This window comes from Dasypus novemcinctus, chromosome 8 (assembly GCF_030445035.2).
Source record: "Dasypus novemcinctus isolate mDasNov1 chromosome 8, mDasNov1.1.hap2, whole genome shotgun sequence".
Taxonomy (NCBI): domain Eukaryota; kingdom Metazoa; phylum Chordata; class Mammalia; order Cingulata; family Dasypodidae; genus Dasypus; species Dasypus novemcinctus.
The window spans coordinates 109,841,650-109,859,630 of record NC_080680.1 but is presented as its reverse complement, the minus strand read 5'-3'; the positions used below and the strand labels follow the sequence as shown (position 1 = coordinate 109,859,630).

The following is a 17,981-nucleotide window of genomic DNA, read 5'->3' as shown; positions in this document are numbered from 1 at the left end:
CATCAGCCATGTGCACATGCTCCAGCATGGCATGGGTAAGCCCTGATTTATGGCCTGTCCTATGGGCCATGGAGCTGGGCTTCTTCCTGTGCCCTCTGCTGTTTTTGCCAAGTTACTTCACCTGGTGTGCAAAGCCTTTAGAGTTGAGACCCAAACCTGGACCCAGATGAATGGTTCTTCCTTCCCACCCTGAACTCTAAAAGCCTCACCACGCTGGCTGGTAGGGGTTCGACTAAGCACAAATATTTTCAAATCACCTGCTGCACATTAAAAGTAGGCAGCTGTCTGGTTCTCCAGGACCATACCCTGCCTCTTCCAGCAGCACTCAGTTCTTGCTGTTTGGGGTTGTCTGAATCTTTGAAAGTTCCTTCATTGCCAACACAGCTTTTCAAAAACTAATCTGCTACGTGACCCTCTCAAAAATTTTTTGTCTGAGGCTAAAGAGACTTCTCTTCAGTCTGAGACTGTGTAGGACTCATTTAAGAAAAGGCGTTAAGTTGACAGAAGGGATTCCATACGCTTATCAAATGGCAGTGTCATCACATAGCAAATGAAGGTTGATTTTTAAATGACATCAAGGTACGGGTCTCATAAAACAGAAATCCTTTGGACTCTTAAGTTATGATCTCCTTAGCTAGTAAAAACAGCAGGACTCTGTTCCATTTCAGTGTTTATTCACAGAAAATTTGCAAAAAAAAAAGTTCAAAGAGAAATCGCTAAAATACCTAGGAGTGTGAAAAGGAGAACAGGCAAATGGCACCACAACAGGAAGAGGGAGGAAGCCACATCCCCTGTGAAAGACAAAGGAGCAGCATGATTTATCAGAGAGACATAAACCAATTAGAAAGGATGCATTCAAGGGAAAAAGAAATGAATGTGAACAGATCTCATTTATGGTTTACATGAGGTGCCCCTGTAAATTTTGTCTTATAAGTAGAAAACTCAAAAGGTGCCCTCAGATTTCTAAAGAAGATATGTTCTCAAACTTTATCTGAGTTTTATAAACACAAAAGTGGGAATAGATGAATTTAAATTGAAATACGAGAACAAATTTAACTTCTAAGAGAAACACGGTTCAAGATAGAGTAAGTCAGAAATCTCAGTGTTTATCTCTACATGCATTTATTCCTGGCAATACATTGGAGTTTTCCGTAGAGTGTTTATCTAAGTTAGCTTTCCTTTGATGGATCTTCTGGCATATCACATAAGCACAGCATATACACAGACCATATGTGGAGGTAACCATTTTCTCCCTGTAATGAACTCTCAGAGTAATTATGGGGAAAAGGGAAGATTAGTCAGGGACCTATTAAGGGGCTGATACTGTACAAAGCACTTAGGAGACATATGCCATTGAAATTTTGAGGACAGTGTATTTATTTGAGTTTTAAAGATTGAAAAATCTAAAGCTCAATAAGATACCAATACAGTGAGATCCCCCAGTGAAGGTGTGCAATAGCCCAGATTTGAACAAACACCCACCTGAATCTAAAGCTTTCCATTCCTTTTCCTCAAGGTCATGCAGGGTTAAGCCAAGCCATGCTATGTCTTCATTGCGTGGCACAGGAAATATACTTCATACTGCAATTAGTTGTTCACACTTTAGTCTAAAAGAAAGCATTTTGAAAATATCCATGGTCCCTCACTTTAGAGCCTCATGTTTTAGCTATTGTTTTTTTTTTTTTTTTTAAAGATTTATTTATTTATTTAATTTCCCCCCCTCCCCTCCCCTGGTTGTCTGTTCTTGGTGTCTATTTGCTGCGTCTTGTTTCTTTGTCCGCTTCTGTTGTCGTCATTGGCACGGGAAGTGTGGGTGGCGCCATTCCTGGGCAGGCTGCTCTTTCTTTTCACGCTGGGCGGCTTTCCTCACGGGCGCACTCCTTGCGCGTGGAGCTCCCCCACGCGGGGAACACCCTCGCGTGGCACGGCACTCCTTGCGCGCATCAGCACTGCGCATGGCCAGCTCCACACGGGTCAAGGAGGCCCGGGGTTTGAACCGCGGACCTCCCATATGGTAGACGGACGCCCTAACCACTGGGCCAAAGTCCGTTTCCCTGTTTTAGCTATTGTGACCATTGTATTAATTCCCTTAAAATGGAGCCTTCCGTGTATCTCATCTTTGTGTTCTCTAGTGAGATATTCTGATTATAATTCTGATATATTTCCTCACGTAGAGAATAAAGGGGAGAACAGAATTGCCTTTTTAAACTTTAAGAAATCAATGAATAGTTTTATGCAGGAAGGTGAACTGATCTAAGCAATGTTTTTAAAAGATAACACTCAACAAACATTTAAAAAAATAACTGGGGAAATCTGAATAAGGAGTGTGTATAAAATAATATTAAAGAATTGTGCTTAATTTTATTTGATATGAAATGGTACTGTGGTTATGTAATGTATCATTTTTCAGAAATGAAAATTTATATATGAGACTTGAAAGATATCATAATGCCAAGAAGTTGCTTTAAAATACTTCTTACAAAGAAAGTGGGAGTAAATGAGTAAGCATGGCAAATGTTAATAGTCATTAAGTCTAGGTAACGGATATATTGGGATTCATTGTTTTTTTTTATTTTTGTGAATGTTTAAACATTTCTATAACACCAAGTTCTAGAAAGACCAAACTTTCAACCTTAAAAGTGCAACAGATTTAATGTGGAATTAGTTGCATTAATCCAAAAATATCCACTCGCTAATATCGGAAATGAAAACCTCTAAAATATAGATTTTGGGAAGCAGATTTGGCTCAATGGATAGAGCATCCGCTTACCACATGGGAGGTTGCAGGTTCAAACCCAGGGCCTACTGACCTGTGTGATAAGCTGGCCCATCACAGCGCAGTGCTGATGTGCACATGGAGTGCCGTGCCATACAGGGGTGCCCCCCTCGTAGGGGAGCCCCACGCGCAAGGAGTGTGCCCTGAAAGGAGAGCTGCCCCACGTGAAAAAAGTGTAGCCTGCCCAGGAGTGGGGCTGCACACACTGAGAGCTGATGCAGCAAGATGACGCAACAAAAAGAGACACAGATTCCAGGTGCTGCTGACAAGAAAACAAGAGGACACAGAAGAACACACAGCAAATGGACAGAGAGAGCAGACAAGGGGTGGGGCGGGAGGGGAGAGAAATAAATTTTATAAAATAAATCTTTTAAAAAATAAATAAAATTTAGATTTTGGATACATAAAGTTTTCGTTAAGAGAATCTATAGGTAATGATACCTCAAAAAAGTTGTCTTCCAACAGACAATGATTAGAAGAACAGGCCTGTTTATTAAGACATAAATCTATGCAAATTCATGCCATTAATGAAAGCTACAGGGAATCATTTGGAGGGATCAAAATATCTTTGTTTCCTTGGCTTAAAACCAAAATTCTTAGGGGATGAGAGTCAGCATGAAACACGTGGTTAAACACTGTTGGAGAAGATGCCTTCCTTAATGAAATCACAGGTGTGAGAGATGAATATTTCTGACTTTTTGAGAAACCTACTCTGGTGTCTAATACCAGTCATGGATATGAGAGAAGCCACACCACTCATTCAGGTATTGAGCTATTGAGCCCTCCACTAAAAATGAAAATAAAACTTTTAATCCAAAAGGTTACTCCATCCACAGTCAACTGCTCAACCGCAGTTAAACTAATGCTAAACCACAGTTAAAATAATGCTAAACTGCAGTTAAACTAATGGTAAATTGCAGTTAAAATAATGCTAAACCACAGTTAAACTCATGCTAAACAGAGTTCTGCAAACAGAAAATGGCTATAAAGGTAGCAAGTTACGTTTTTTGGTGCCCTCCCTCTGTTGTCCCCTCCCTCCTGTACCCACAGGCATGGACAATTAGCTTAATCTAATGATAAATGCATTCCCGCCTTTGGATGCATCCTTCAGACCTCCTTTTTAATAAGGAAGCCCTTTAATCAGTGTCTAGATGAACATACTATAATTCAGCAACAAACACTGAGCCTTCTTGCTGCTAGTCCAGTTTCGCTTCCCAGGCACCTAAAGTCAGAAGAACTAGGTGCTTTCTCAGCATGAGAAAACAAAAATCCATCCCACAGTCTAGGCAGGAGGAGAGCAGGGAATACAAACTTGTTCCACTTCAAAGCACAAGGCGTATCTTTCACTAACCAAACAGCAAGTCCAGCAGGAGTGACAATGAAACCTTTCTTTCCCTATTATTGTTTGAAACAACCACAGGCTATGTGTTCATATGAATTAGTTTATATCTAGTATTAGGCAGCCTTGGTAAGAAAAATGCTCTTTGTTACCAAATGAATGGAGAAACAAACAAAAGTAAAAGCTTTTTTAAAAAATTGTTTTTGCTTTAGAAAAGGATTTTCAGGACTTTCACACTTGAATTCGGGTTTATCTTTATACAGGCCCCTGAAATCACTCTGAAAGAATGCAAGTTTATGTGCCAGACAAGACGAGGCTAGGTTGTTTGATAGAACTGTTTATTGTGCTTTTCTTAAGGAGATGTTATATTTAAATAATTTTTACCTTCTCTGAATCTGGAGAAAATTGATAATAGGAGAGAAGTCATCTCTAGGGGCTTGGGGGCAAGGGCAAAGCAGCCTTGGACTAGAATTTTGCTGCAGAAATTATATACAAAGAGTAGAGATGTCATACAGATCATCAGAAAGCCCACCGTCATCCACCAGAGGATCCTGGGAACCCAGTGACCCCATGTTCTGCCTCTCTGTGAGACCTAGTATACCAGTTTATAGCTGATTTCTCCCAACTGGCCAAGTCCCGAACTATCCAAGTCACTACCAGCCCCAACAGTACGGATGAGAATAATGGAACTTAACTACCCTAGTAGGGATTAGCTAATAAACTAGCCCAACAATATCGTCGGTCAGGGCTTGAATCCAGGTCTAGAAGACTCCAAAGCATGTCAACCACCCAGCTACACAGGCTTCTTCAATACCACTGTTAAAGTCCTTAATGGGGTATTCGAGGCCACCAAAATCTTTCCCAAACCCCATCCCCCAACCATAAATGGACTCTAAGTAACGACCAGCTCTGGCGGACAGAGAGGTGATATCTAGCATCTGCCAATTTCCGTGGTATAATACTCCCACCATGGATGATTTTGAGCTGCCAGCACAAAGTCAATCAGCTCACAAAATTCCCAAAAATTTAACAATCGGCTCTGTGAGCTGGCAGAGCTGGTTCCAGCAGAGTACAGCTTATAACCCCCCACCCCACCCCACTGCAACTATGCTCAACTAAAATCTGCTAAAGACGGTGCTCTCTCTCACCTAGAGGCCCCTGACATTCACACATGCTACTTCCTCTCGCTTATCAGAATAACTTCTACTCATTCCTTAGCTGCCAGCCCAGGGATCTTCCTTCAAGAAGCTTTCCCTGATTCTCCCTATCTTGTCTGGCTTCTCCTCTTTACCCCCAGGACACCCAGACATCCTGTATCACAGCATTCATGACGAAGCATTACATTTTTTTATTTCCTTATCTGTGTACCTCTCACTGCATTCCTCTTGTTTATTCTTCTATCTCCAGGCCTACCACAGTGCTTCTTAAATAAGAATAACTAAGATATATTATTGGTTATATGGGTCAGACACTGTCCCAAGGTCACACATATCATTTCATTTCATCCTCAGAACAACGCTGTGAGGTTGGCCTTATTAGGATGATGCCCATTTTGCAGGTGATGAAATGGAGGCATTGAGGGGGGCCATGCTTCTCCCAGGTCTCCGTTTATACACGTCAGCACTCAAGCAGTGTGACTCGAGAGAGCAAGCTCCCCCCTACTATGTCATGGCCCCAGTGGAGAGCCTCAGGTAAGCAGCAGTTGAAGGGATCTGTAAAACCAGATCAAAGGGGTTCACTGGACAATGCAAAAATTAAGAGAACTCCTACAAATCTTAATGACATATAGAAATTGGAAAAATAAATTTAGAAATTCTATGTTTGCACAGGAAAAGAGGTTTCTATACAAAGAAAGAGAAATCTGGTTGCTATCAGACACTTTCTCAACTGCAAAATTCACAGCTTTGAGGGGGAAAAAAATCTGCAAATCAAGAATTCTGTATAAAGTAATTGAGGAATAAATAAAGGAATAAATAGAGCAAAGGAATAGAAATGCAAGAACAAAGAATACAGCACTCTAAAAAGTTATAGAAAGGCCAGTCAAGAGATGAATCAAAATAAATACATCATGAGGAAGCAAGTTGATACATAAAAGGTCAGAGTGAACAATATATAAGATACATATTTTTAAAAACATAAAGTACTATAAATGAATTGGCTTTTAATTAACTTAATTTAATTGTTCTTCTAGCAAGGAAGCTTGGTTGTCACTGTGGGCCCCAAGCGAAGGGGGAGAGACTAATAGAATAGAGAAAGTGGGGCAATGGAAGTATTCTGCATGATCCTGCAATGATGGATACAGGCCATGTTAAATTTCACCAACAATTTATAAAAGTATATAGCCTAAAATGGAAACCATAATGTAAACCATAATGGAGCCACGGTTAGTAGCTATGTTTCAATATCTGTGTATCAGTTGCAGCAAATGTAACATCCACATGTAAAAGGATCATTTTTGGGGAAGGGGAAAAAGGGCTTGATGTTGAGTATATGGGAGCCCCCTATATTCTATATGTGACTTTATTGTAACCAAAAACATTTTTGAAGACATAATAAAAAACTTTAACAAAGGATGTAGACTCCAAGGAAGAAATGGAAAAGATTGCCTTGCCACTGTATATACAGGGCAACATGTATTATAGTGATGAAAGGCAAAATGTCAAAAAAAATATTTATGATATTTTTCATTTTTTTAATACTGTAGTTTATTTTTTACTTTATTTTAGTTTTTCTAAATTATTATGTATTCTATTTCTAATCTTTAAACCTATCATTACTATTTCATTTTCCTATTAATTGAATTTGGCAATACATTAGGCTTCCTTTTTGAAGAAGTTCTGGATCACAGAGGGGTTCAATTATGGCAGGGGAGGAGCATGATGTGGGGTGTCATTGATGGGGTGGGAGGGGGAGCTCTAGGGCATGCATATAAGGTATGTAGATATGTTTGGATGTTTGTTGAGTATTGACATAGTGGGTAGAGTTTCACACAACAACTAAGGGAGTGCTGAGTTCCCACTCGATTTAGAGGTAGAGTGGACATCGCCATCCCAAGGTCCTCAGGATAGAGGAATAAAATATGGATTAGAGTGGACTTACTTGTATTCTACTATAGAATTATTGTGACTCTAGCAATGGAAAAAAGTATATCATTGATGTGGAGACAGTGGCCACAGGAGTTGCTGAAGGCAGGGAGAGGGAAGAAGAGGTATGATACAGGGGCATTTTCAGGACTTGGAGGTGTCCTGAATGATACTGCAGGGAGAGATGCAGGACATTACATATCCTGCCACAACCCCCTGAATGCACTGGGAGAGAGTATAAACTACAATGTAAACTATAATCCATGCTATGTATCAGTGTTCCAAAATGTATTCATCAAATGCAGTGAATGTGCCACATTAATGAAAGAGGTTGTTGATGTGGGAGAAGTGGGGGGGGGGGGCGGGGAAGTGGGGGTATATGGGAACCTCTTATACTTTTTAATGTAATATTTTGTGTGATCTATGTAGCTTTTAAAAAAAAGATAATAAAAAATAAATCAATTTAAAACAAAAGGAAAACACTAGAAAAATTAACAAAAAATATATAAAGTACTATAAATTAATTGGCTTTTAATTCTGCAATAATTTATGAAAACAGAAAACATTTTAATAACAGTGAACTGAGTTCAAAATTCCTAATTACTCAAGAAAACAAAATCCTAATTATTCCAAAATAAATAATGGGGGGGGGGAGGAGAATGAAAAATCAGATGTAATTTTATTTTTTAATTTAAAAGTAAAGAAATAAGATCAAGCATATTTTATAAAAACAAAGGTAACCTAGTGAAGGTCTTGTAAATTTCTAGCAAAAGAAAAGCATTTTTAAAAAGAAAATATAGACTTTAAAATGGAGAAAAAACTTTAGAAAAAGTAGTAAGGATTTTTCTTTCACAGAATACTATGTATTAAAAGACAGTATCAAGTATTTATGACAAATGGGATAAATTCACATATTATGAAGACACTATGGTTTTTTTTTTTCAATAAATAGACTACTACCTTGTACGCTCTATAAAAGACCCACCTAAAAACATGGGGCCCAGAAAGACCTAAGCAAAAAGTAGTGAAAAGATATGAAAGTAATACCAAACAAAAAACAAGGAAATGAAAATAAAATTTGATTATCATTCAAAGTAAATTTCAAGGCAAAAGTATTGAATGAGACAAAAGGTGTTTCTTTCAATAAGGAAGGATATAAGCCACAACAAAGAAATTTGCTATCTCCATACTAAATAGCATAGTATTAAAATATACATATGGTATATGCTGTTATAAATTGTGACAAATATAATGGAAGGAGAAACCTTTTTTTTTTTTTTGAGGTACCAGGGCTGGGAATTGAACCCAGGACCCCATATGTGGAAAACAGGTACTCATCTGAGCTACATCAGCTCCCCTGAGTTGGTTTTTTCATTTGTTTTTTTGTTGTGTGTGTTTGTTTTTAGGCAGCACCAGGAATCAAACCTGGGATCGTAAACATAGGAAAGAGGTGTTTAACCACTTAAGCTACATCACTTCCCCTTTTTAAAAAATTTTTAAATTTTTTATTATTTTTTTTAATGAAACTTGGAGTTGTCCCCATTATTTTTTAATGTACATAAAAAATAAATAACAAGGATCCGAATAACAATTGATTATTTTCAAAAACATATCAGCTTTACAGGAGTGTGAAACAGGCATAAAAGTTGAACAAATATTATACTTTATTAAAAATATTAATAAACTCCAAAAACTAAAATTGGTATAAGACTATCTACAATCTCACCACAATAAAATGTAACTCACACTGCCACAAAAAATATTACTCAAAACTGTAAACATAAACAAAATTATCTGCTTAAAAAGTATTAAGGTATTCTACCAAAACATTTCTTAGATCAAAGGAGAAGTCAAGGATTTCCAGAATATTTAGAAAAAACACTGATAGCATAACCTGTTAAAATTTAAAGAATGTAGCTACAGCTATAATCAGAAGGGAATACAATTAATTTTTTAATTTAATTTTTAATTTAATTTTTAAGGAAGAAAGTGAGACTAAATAAATTACTTAATTTTAAAAGTTAAAACAAACAAAATATAAGGAAAGTAAAGAGAAGGAAATAATGCTTAAAAAGAAATAAGCTGTAAATTATGAAAATGCATATAACAGTTTATTCCTTGAAAAAATCCAGTGAAATGGAAAATCTACTTAACCAATGTAAAAAAAAAAAAAAAGATAAAATAAAGGAGAAAATCAAAGACTTATCTATAGAAACAGAGGGTTTACAATAATAGGAAAATATCAATCCAAATTTATATGGATACATTTGAACATACTGACATGGGAGCTAGCCTGCTTCGCAAGTTGAGGTCCCAGTTTCAACCCCAGTACCTCCAAAAAAGAAAGAAAAAGCAAGAGAGAGAAAGAAATAGGGGGAGGGAGGAAATACTGACAAAATGTATGATTTTCTAGCAATTAGCAACTGCCAAAACTGATCTAATAAAAAGTTAAAAAAAATCTGAACATGTCAATTACCAAGTAGAAAACATTTAAAATAGCAAATAATCATTTCTCAAGACAGTATCCTATAAAGATCTTAGTTCTTTCCAACTTTCAAGAACAATTTCCATTCTATAGTGTTACAGAGCAAAATGAAATGTGGGAGCTGTCCAATTTTTATGATCCTAGAATAACTGATATCAAAACCAATAAGCAAGATACTCTCCCTTATAAACAGAAATAAACGCTATCAAATTCAACAGCACAGGGAAGCGGACTTGGCCCAGTGGTTAAGGCGTCCGTCTACCACATGGGAGGTCCGCGGTTCAAACCCCGGTCCTCCCTGACCCGTGTGCAGCTGGCCCATGCGCAGCGCTGATGCGTGCAAGGAGTGCCCTGCCACGCAGGGGTGTCCCTGTGTAGAGGAGCCCTACGCGCAAGGAGTGCGCCCGGTGAGGAGAGCCGCCCAGCGCGAAAGAAAGTGCAGCCTGCCCAGGAATGGTGCCACACACACAGAGAGCTGACACAAGATGACTCAACAAAAAGAAACACAGATTCCTGTGCCTTTGACAACAACAGAATCGGACAAAAGAACACGCAGCAAATGGACACAAGAACAGATGACTGGGGCAGGGGGTAGGGAGGGGGGAAATAATAAAATAAATCTTTAAAAAAAAAATTCAACAGCACAATATAAAAAGCATAAAATGTCATGACTGGGAAACTTTGTTTCATAACTAATAAATTCATTTAAATAACAATGGGAAAGTCAACAGAGAAAAAGAACCACACAGATTAGATGCTGCATTTATGACGTTTGTAGAAAACAAGAAGGGGAGCTTACTAAGTTGAATGACCAAACTTCAGCCCTCATCTTAACTGACTTGCCCACCGCATTGGACACAGATGCTGGCCCCTTCTTGAAACATGTTTCTTCTGGCTTCTAGGATACCACATTCTTGGTCTTCTTCCCTCCTTCTGGTCAACTCTTCCTCAGTCTTGTCTGGTTCCACCTCATACCTCTGAGCTCTTAGTGCCAAGGGATCAGTCCTTGTCCCCTTGTCTTCTCCACCTTCACTCACTGCCTTGGTGTGCTCATCCAGTCTCACAGCTTGACCACCCACAAACATCTTCAGCCTGGACCTCTCCCCTGAACTCCAGACTTCCTACATCCAACTTTACTGGACGCATCCAGTTCTCCTTGACACACTCATGTGGATGCCTAACAGGCATTTCAATCTTAACGTGTCTAAAACGTTTCTACTTCTTGGTCTTCAACCAATGCTTCAACAAGTGCATGCATACCTCCTTGGGTACATGAGAGAGTGTTTTCCTCATGTAGATACCAGGACAGGAAGAGTGTATGCGCAAAAGTATATAATTTTAATAGATATTGTCAAGTTACCCTGCAGAGAAACTGTACCAATTTACCTTCCCACAAAGCATGTAGAAGAGTATCCATTTCCCCATGTGTTTATATTAAATATGACCTCTTTTCTACCTTGAGTGGTGCTAAACATTTTAATTCAATGAGTCATTTTTAAATAGTTACATTACTCACCAGCTGACAGTAGCTTACGTAAGAGGGAAAATGTGTAGATAAGACGTGCTGTTGTAAATGCTGACAAATGACAGCAGCAAGTCTGGGATGCTGAAATGCTTGGTCCAGGAAACCTGTACTAGGGCCTAACGCACTTCACAAAAGGTTAAGAATAGTCATTACATGGGAACAGCTGCAGTGGACTTTGAAATAGTGACCTCAGGTACAAGGCACTAAATCTCTTTATGCATTCACCAAGTCTCTCAGGAACCAAAAAACAAACAAACAAACAAACGATTGAGGGAAAGGGAAATCAAACACCCAAAGTAAATGAGTGTTGAAAAGGCAATGATCCATTTACTAGAAAGAGAAATGCACATGATAGCACTAATACAAAAATCCTAGAATACTAAAAGCTTTAAAATGTTAAAGAACAGCAAAGACTTTGTTCACAGGATAAAATTCCAAGGTCTTTTAGAGGAAAAAGAATTTAGAGTAAATGAAGTAAAAATGCCCCTTTCTTTCTCCTTTATCCCTCTCCTTACCTCCCTCTCTCACTCTCACACATACAATCCTACTTGAAATATATGCAAAATTTAGTAGCCTTCAAAATGATATAGAAAAAAAAATGTGTACAACCACATTTTGCATCATTATTACTAAAATTTCTATCAATATGGTTCTTTCTTGAAAGTATATTTTTTTCCTTAATCTTGCCTAAAAATGATTATCATGGATGAGATGGGGCTCACATTCTAGAAGGAAGGGGAGAAGATGGAAGAAGGACAAATTTTAAACTACAATTGTGAGCACTTACTATGTGCTTTACATATAACCCATCATTTAATCCATGCGACATCATTTGAGAGGAAACTTAGGCTGAGTTCAGCATGACTAAGGCCCCGTATCTGGCAATCGGAGAAGCAGGGATATGAATTCACACGGAAGGACTCCAAAGTCTGTTTCCCCATTGTACCATACTGCCTGCTGAAACTGAAAGAGGCCAGTTAATACTCGATAGGTTAGATTGTAAAAAAAACCTGAATAAAGATAATGTTCCTGCTGTTTACTGATACTTCCCTGGACAGAAAAAGCAACTCCTCTGATAGCTATTCAGGCATTTCTAGGATTGCATTTTTTCCAAAGTTCCCAGAACAGGTCAAGGAAAAATAAGAAGAAGGAGCAAGAGGAGGAGACACAACGTTCAAAAAACTTATAAGATTAGATCTGTTCTGAGATTTTTCATTAAACCCCAAAGAGCAACAGGACCTAGAGTTCAATGTTCATTGTAACAGTCAAGCATCCTAAGCACTGAAGACCAAGACCTCCAGAAACAGAGGCCAGTTCACTCAAACCACTTGTTTATTGTTCCAGCTGTTTCCTGAGCTAACTGGCACCTCCTTCACAAAAGCACTATCATCCAATACATACCAGATGACAAGGAGGGGGATTCTCACAATCCCTAGAGTCAAACACATCTTCTAAAACACAACGCAAATAGTCAACAAACCTCTCATTAGCCCAAACCTATGCTACTTTGAACGCTTACCTGTGGCTGTGAAATTATAGGGGTGGAAGTCGAGGCAGCGGCCATGACAGTTCTGTAGTTGTGGGCGGTGACCTCAGCCCCAGCACTACGGAGTTAGACACAGGAGTCAAATTCTTATGGTGGCTGATCAGATGGCAGTCATGCTAGGAGAAACTGTGTACCTGGAAAAGGACAGGAAAACCCAGATTTAGCCTAAGTGGACTAGCACACGGGAATGAAGTATTGTTGGCTAGAGGAAGCAAAAATACCTTATAACAAATGCCAATGACTAGCTTAATTAAAAGAAGAATGCAGTAGGAAAACTCTAAAACCTAGAAGCCATGACTTCTGTACCATTTTGCTCAAACAATGCTAAACTGATAGATTTTCATAAGTTTGAAGCCAACCCTGTATGCTGGCTAGATGTTCTGGCAATGAAGTTCCAAGTGATGGGGGTCGGGGGAAGGCAGGGGAGAAGACCTTCCAGTCAAGCAATCAAGGAACTGAATGACCCACAACTGAGAGCTGACAATTTATACACAAAGGGCAAAGAGAATGGTAACATCAGGTGTCTTAGAGATTACCCGGTTCAACCTCATCCTTTGGCAAATGAAAAAACCAAGGCTAGGGGGAAGAAGAGACTAGGATGGCAGAACCAGAACTAATGAGAACAGCAATCCCCAATTCTCAGCCCAGGATGAAACTTAAAAAAGCAAATATATTCCATCTTCATATTTACTCAAGGAATTTAGTTACCACTTTCAAGATTTAAAGAAATGCAAGACACCCCAAAATTACAGGAGTGTCTCATAAGTGAATCAGGTAATAGGTGGCCATAATAAATTCTAATTACAAGATATCAAAGTCCAGAAATCCACGTGTGAGAAAGAATGTATTTATAAAACACTTTCGACATTCTCTAAGAGATGGTGCTATATAAGCACAGTCTAACCACATCTTTCATTACTAATCTGTTCATTAAGAAAACTTAGAAAAATGCTAAATTCTCTGCAGTAAAGCACGGCCCTAGACTTGTCAAAAGACAATGTGTTTCTTTCCACACTGCAATTTAGTTCAGAACAGGAACAATTTTCAATTTAAGAAAATGCATACCACCTAACAATATCCTTTCTCTTATCCAAGAGATAATTATTGAGCATCTATAATTAGCTAGGGGCATAATGAATAAGACCGAGCCAGTCCCTGCCTTCAAGGTGCTTTTGTCTGGATCTTTATTTTCTAGTTTTGCCAGCAAGCAAAATGATACCTAAACATTTTAAGCCACTGAAAAATGACACTTTTCATAATGGTAGAAGTACTGAGCTAGAGATCACAAGACCTGTCTTATATGGCAATACTGGTAGAAATGGATGTTTTCTCCAAATTGTTTGATCCCAAATTCCATGGTACTACTCTATATTAGCTGGATGATTCTGGGCAAGTCACATAACCTCAAAGGAACTGCCTTCCAAAGAAACAATCTAGGTTTGGCAACAATCACTATGAACTTTAAATTTTGATTTTGATTATGCCTCTGTGTATTATCTTTTAAACTAAACCTTCAATTGCTTTAGTTTTTAATTGTTTAGAAAATGGTGCCTCCCTATTTCTTTCCCTCTGCTACAGTGACAATTTTTATTAACAAATAAGTAGCAAAGTTGCCAAGCTATCTTGGCATCCAATTCAACTAGCTGCCCTGAGATAACACTGATATTCTCCTTAGCCCCAGTAAAAGGAAAAATGACCCATTGTTTATCATGCTGTGAATGTAAATGAGAAAGGCACATGTATATAGGAGTCCCTTTTATTTCTCACAATGGCTTAGAGTACTGAGACTATAGGCAGAAAATTACAGAACCCAATGGTGTGCCATCTTGTACTGCCTCTACTTTTATTTTTCCTTTCGCTTTCTCATATATTTATAATTCACCTTATCTTGCTCTATATTACGTGGGGTGGATATATATAGATATACATCTATATAGATATAGATATATATAACATGAAACAAAAACAAAGGAAGCAGGTAAGCCAAGCAAGATTCCATTCTTAAAGACTCATAGGGAATGCTCAGGTCCAAGATCATTTCTGGCAAGCTATGTCACTAAGCGGACATACATAAAATACTTTTAATACTCACAGAGTTCATAGAGTTGTCTGAAGGGTGAGTTGGGGGCATCTAAACCTGTTTAAGGAAAGGGATATAGATATGGATGGGACCCATGAAACAAATGTGCCATATGGCATCATTGCTAACAACAGAAGGGGGAAGGCAGGAAACTGGGGTTTAATGAAAACCTACGAGATTCCAGACATTTCGCAGACAGTGAGGTGGAGCAGTCATTTCACACAGCAGTGTCTTAGTTTGCCAGGACTACTATAACAAAATAACATAGATCAGTTGGCTTAAAAACAGGAATTTGTGATTTCACACTTCGGGGGCTAAAATCAAGGTGACAGCAGGGCCATGCTTCCTCTGAATTCTGTAGCTTTCTGGTGGTAGCTTCCCAGCAATTCACAACTCAATCTCTGCCCCCGGCACGTGGCCCTCTCTTTCCCCATCTGTCTCCACCTCCTCACCCCTATCTGAATTTCCTCTGCCTATATGGACTCCGGTCCCAGAATCAGTTAGGCCCCACATTCACTAGAAACATCTTCAAAGGTCCTATTTACAGATGGGTTCATGCCCACAGACCAGGGGCTAAGACTTGAACATGTCTTTGTGGAGCTCACGACGCAATCCAAAACTTAAAATTTAATGCAGACATTGTTAACTCATTTCATAGGTTTGAAGTCTGAGGCTCTGAAATGGTATGCAACAGAACCAAAGGCCACACAATCAGCACTGAGACCGGCAACAAGCTTTACTGCCAGGGTCCCTGATTTTTCCATACTAGTCCACCAAGTGAACGAAAACCAAGAAGATATGAAAAGTGCATGGATTCTTTCTAGGCAAAAATTTCCAATAACCCTGAAGAAGGCAGGATAAAAGTTATATGATCTGCAAGGTAACTATTTTCCCCAAACACTGAAACAGGGAGCCCTGTGCTTCTCTCATCTATATAAAACTCTAATAACATGTCTGCAGTTTAGATTTATGTGACATATCCTTGAGAGGCATATGAAATAATACAGATTGTTAGTTTTGTATTTTCAAGAGGAAAATAAGGTAGAAAATTAACTGCCTTCCCCTACGACATTCAAAACATATTTAGTTTTGAGCCTTTTGTTGAACCTGTTCTCGCCTTCTAAGAACCCTTTATAAAATGGTGAAGGGTTATTAAAGTCTACAAATACAAGAGCTTAGCAACACTGCCTCAAAGGGTGGAAATCAGCTCTCTTGGCAGTGATGTCTTACATCTATGAAACTTCTTGACAATTTATTTATAAAATTACACGAATCATGGGGAACAGGACAGGATGACAGATGTGGACAATACCTTAAGTAACAATGCCATTAGGTCTCCAGGAGAGTAAGCTGCTTTATTTGAACAAAATCAACCCCTGCATTCCCAAAGCCCCAGGCAGAGTTCCATAAGAAGTTTTAAAGAAATACATCCTCCTTTGCTTTGAATTCTTCCAAGTACCTGAATATCTGACCTGTCCTGCAAATCTTCCAACCTGCCATCAACCTAACGCTTCATTTCCTTTCCTTGAGTTCCAAGACTGCACTCCAGCTACAGAAAACCACAAAGCAGTGTGGATTGGCCTCACTCATCTCAGGCATTCCAGCTGCCCCTGGACCATTCCTTGTTGCTACCCCTTCTCCTCTTTCCTATCTGACTCCATTTTCCACTTCCCTATGCATCTCTTCTAAACTATACTGCCTCTTCTTAAAACCACAAAACTACCTCTAATTCCCCTCGCTTGCAAAAGATGAGCTTCATCATTTGTTTATTTATGGATCTATTCAGCTATTCCCCTCAGGACACTGGAGATGGATTTTCTCAATATTCTTCCCCTAAAATTAAAAATGCATATATAAAATACAATTTCCAAACAAGAAAGCTATATAAGCTCATTCTTCTAGGTCATATTACCATAGAAATAATTAATTGAATAGGAATCAATCAAATATATTCATAGAAAATACCTTGAATCTGTCCTAAAAACTACTGGTGGATTCTAGTTAGTGCTTAAATTTCCAGAAATATATGCAGGAAAGAATGAACATTGAAGTTGCCAGAAAGACTAAAATAAAATACCCTATTTGTGTGAAAACGAAACTGAGAAAATAACAAGGAGAACCCAATAGACCCATAGGATAACCCTAGTTTAGAGGGTAGAGGACAGGTGGGAATGGTAAGCCAGGGGAGAGTTAGGGTACAATTAGAATACACTCACCCCTTAGAAAAGGGTTCCTGAGGTTAAGTATAGAATGGCTATATAACCCGGCAATCCCATTTCTAGGTATATATCCAAAAGAACTGAAAGCAAGGACTCAAACAGATACTTGTACTCTAGTGTTCACAACAGCATTATTCACAATTGCCAAAAGGTAGAAGCAACCCAAATGTCCATGAACAGAAGAATGGATATAAACAAAATGTGACATAAACATGCAATACAATATTATTCAGCTGTAAAAAGGAAAGAAATTCTGATACAGATGATAACATATATGAACTTTGCAGACACCATGTTAAACGAAATGTCAGGCACAGAAAAGAACAAATATATGATATTACTTAAATGAAATAACTGGAATAGCCAAATTCATAAAGTCTGAAATTAGAATGGAGTTTACCAGGGGCAGGGGTGAGAATAGAGAACAGAGAGTTAATGCATATTTGGCATAGAGTTGTGTTTGAGGTGACAGAAAAGTTTTGGGAAAGGATGGTAGCACATTGTGAATGTCATTAACACCACTGAATTGTATACTTGAAAGTGGTTAAAATTGGAAATTTTAGGTTTTACATGTAATACCAGAATAAAAGTTAAGAAAAAGGGTTCCTGGCTCCAGGAGTCAACCAAGCAAGTAATCCCTGGCTGCATTTAGTTCTTTACATGTGGCCATAATGACTACCCTAGAAAACATGTGGGGAGGGGAGCACAAGTGGCTTCTGACAAGGGCGGCCATGCCAGGAGACAACGACCTTGCTAATTACTGAGTGCCACAGCAAATATCTAAAAGAAATTCCCTGGTTCTGAAGCAAGCTTCCTTTAATTACCTCTGGAGCTGACGCTGGCTCTCGCCCCAGGCCTCCCACAAAGACAAATCTCTAATTGGTGAATTAATCTACTACAAACCTAACCTTTTTCCTTCATCTGAACT

At 38.6% G+C, this 17,981-nt stretch overlaps 1 protein-coding gene across 15 annotated transcripts in view; it reads right to left on the bottom strand.

The window, feature by feature from the left end:
• The window catches only part of LPAR1 (lysophosphatidic acid receptor 1), a 410,361-nt gene that overhangs the window by 100,516 nt on the left and 291,864 nt on the right, over positions 1–17,981 (bottom strand). For 14 of the 15 annotated variants that reach the window (XM_071217066.1, XM_071217070.1, XM_071217069.1 and 11 more), the window contains one exon: positions 12,728–12,888. In XM_071217066.1, coding sequence (XP_071073167.1) covers positions 12,728–12,772 — 45 coding nt within the window. In that variant the 5' untranslated portion in view covers positions 12,773–12,888. Of the gene's footprint in view, positions 1–12,727; positions 12,889–14,846; positions 14,892–17,981 lie in introns of those variants that run through there. The other variant, XM_058302546.2, reaches the window with a different exon arrangement.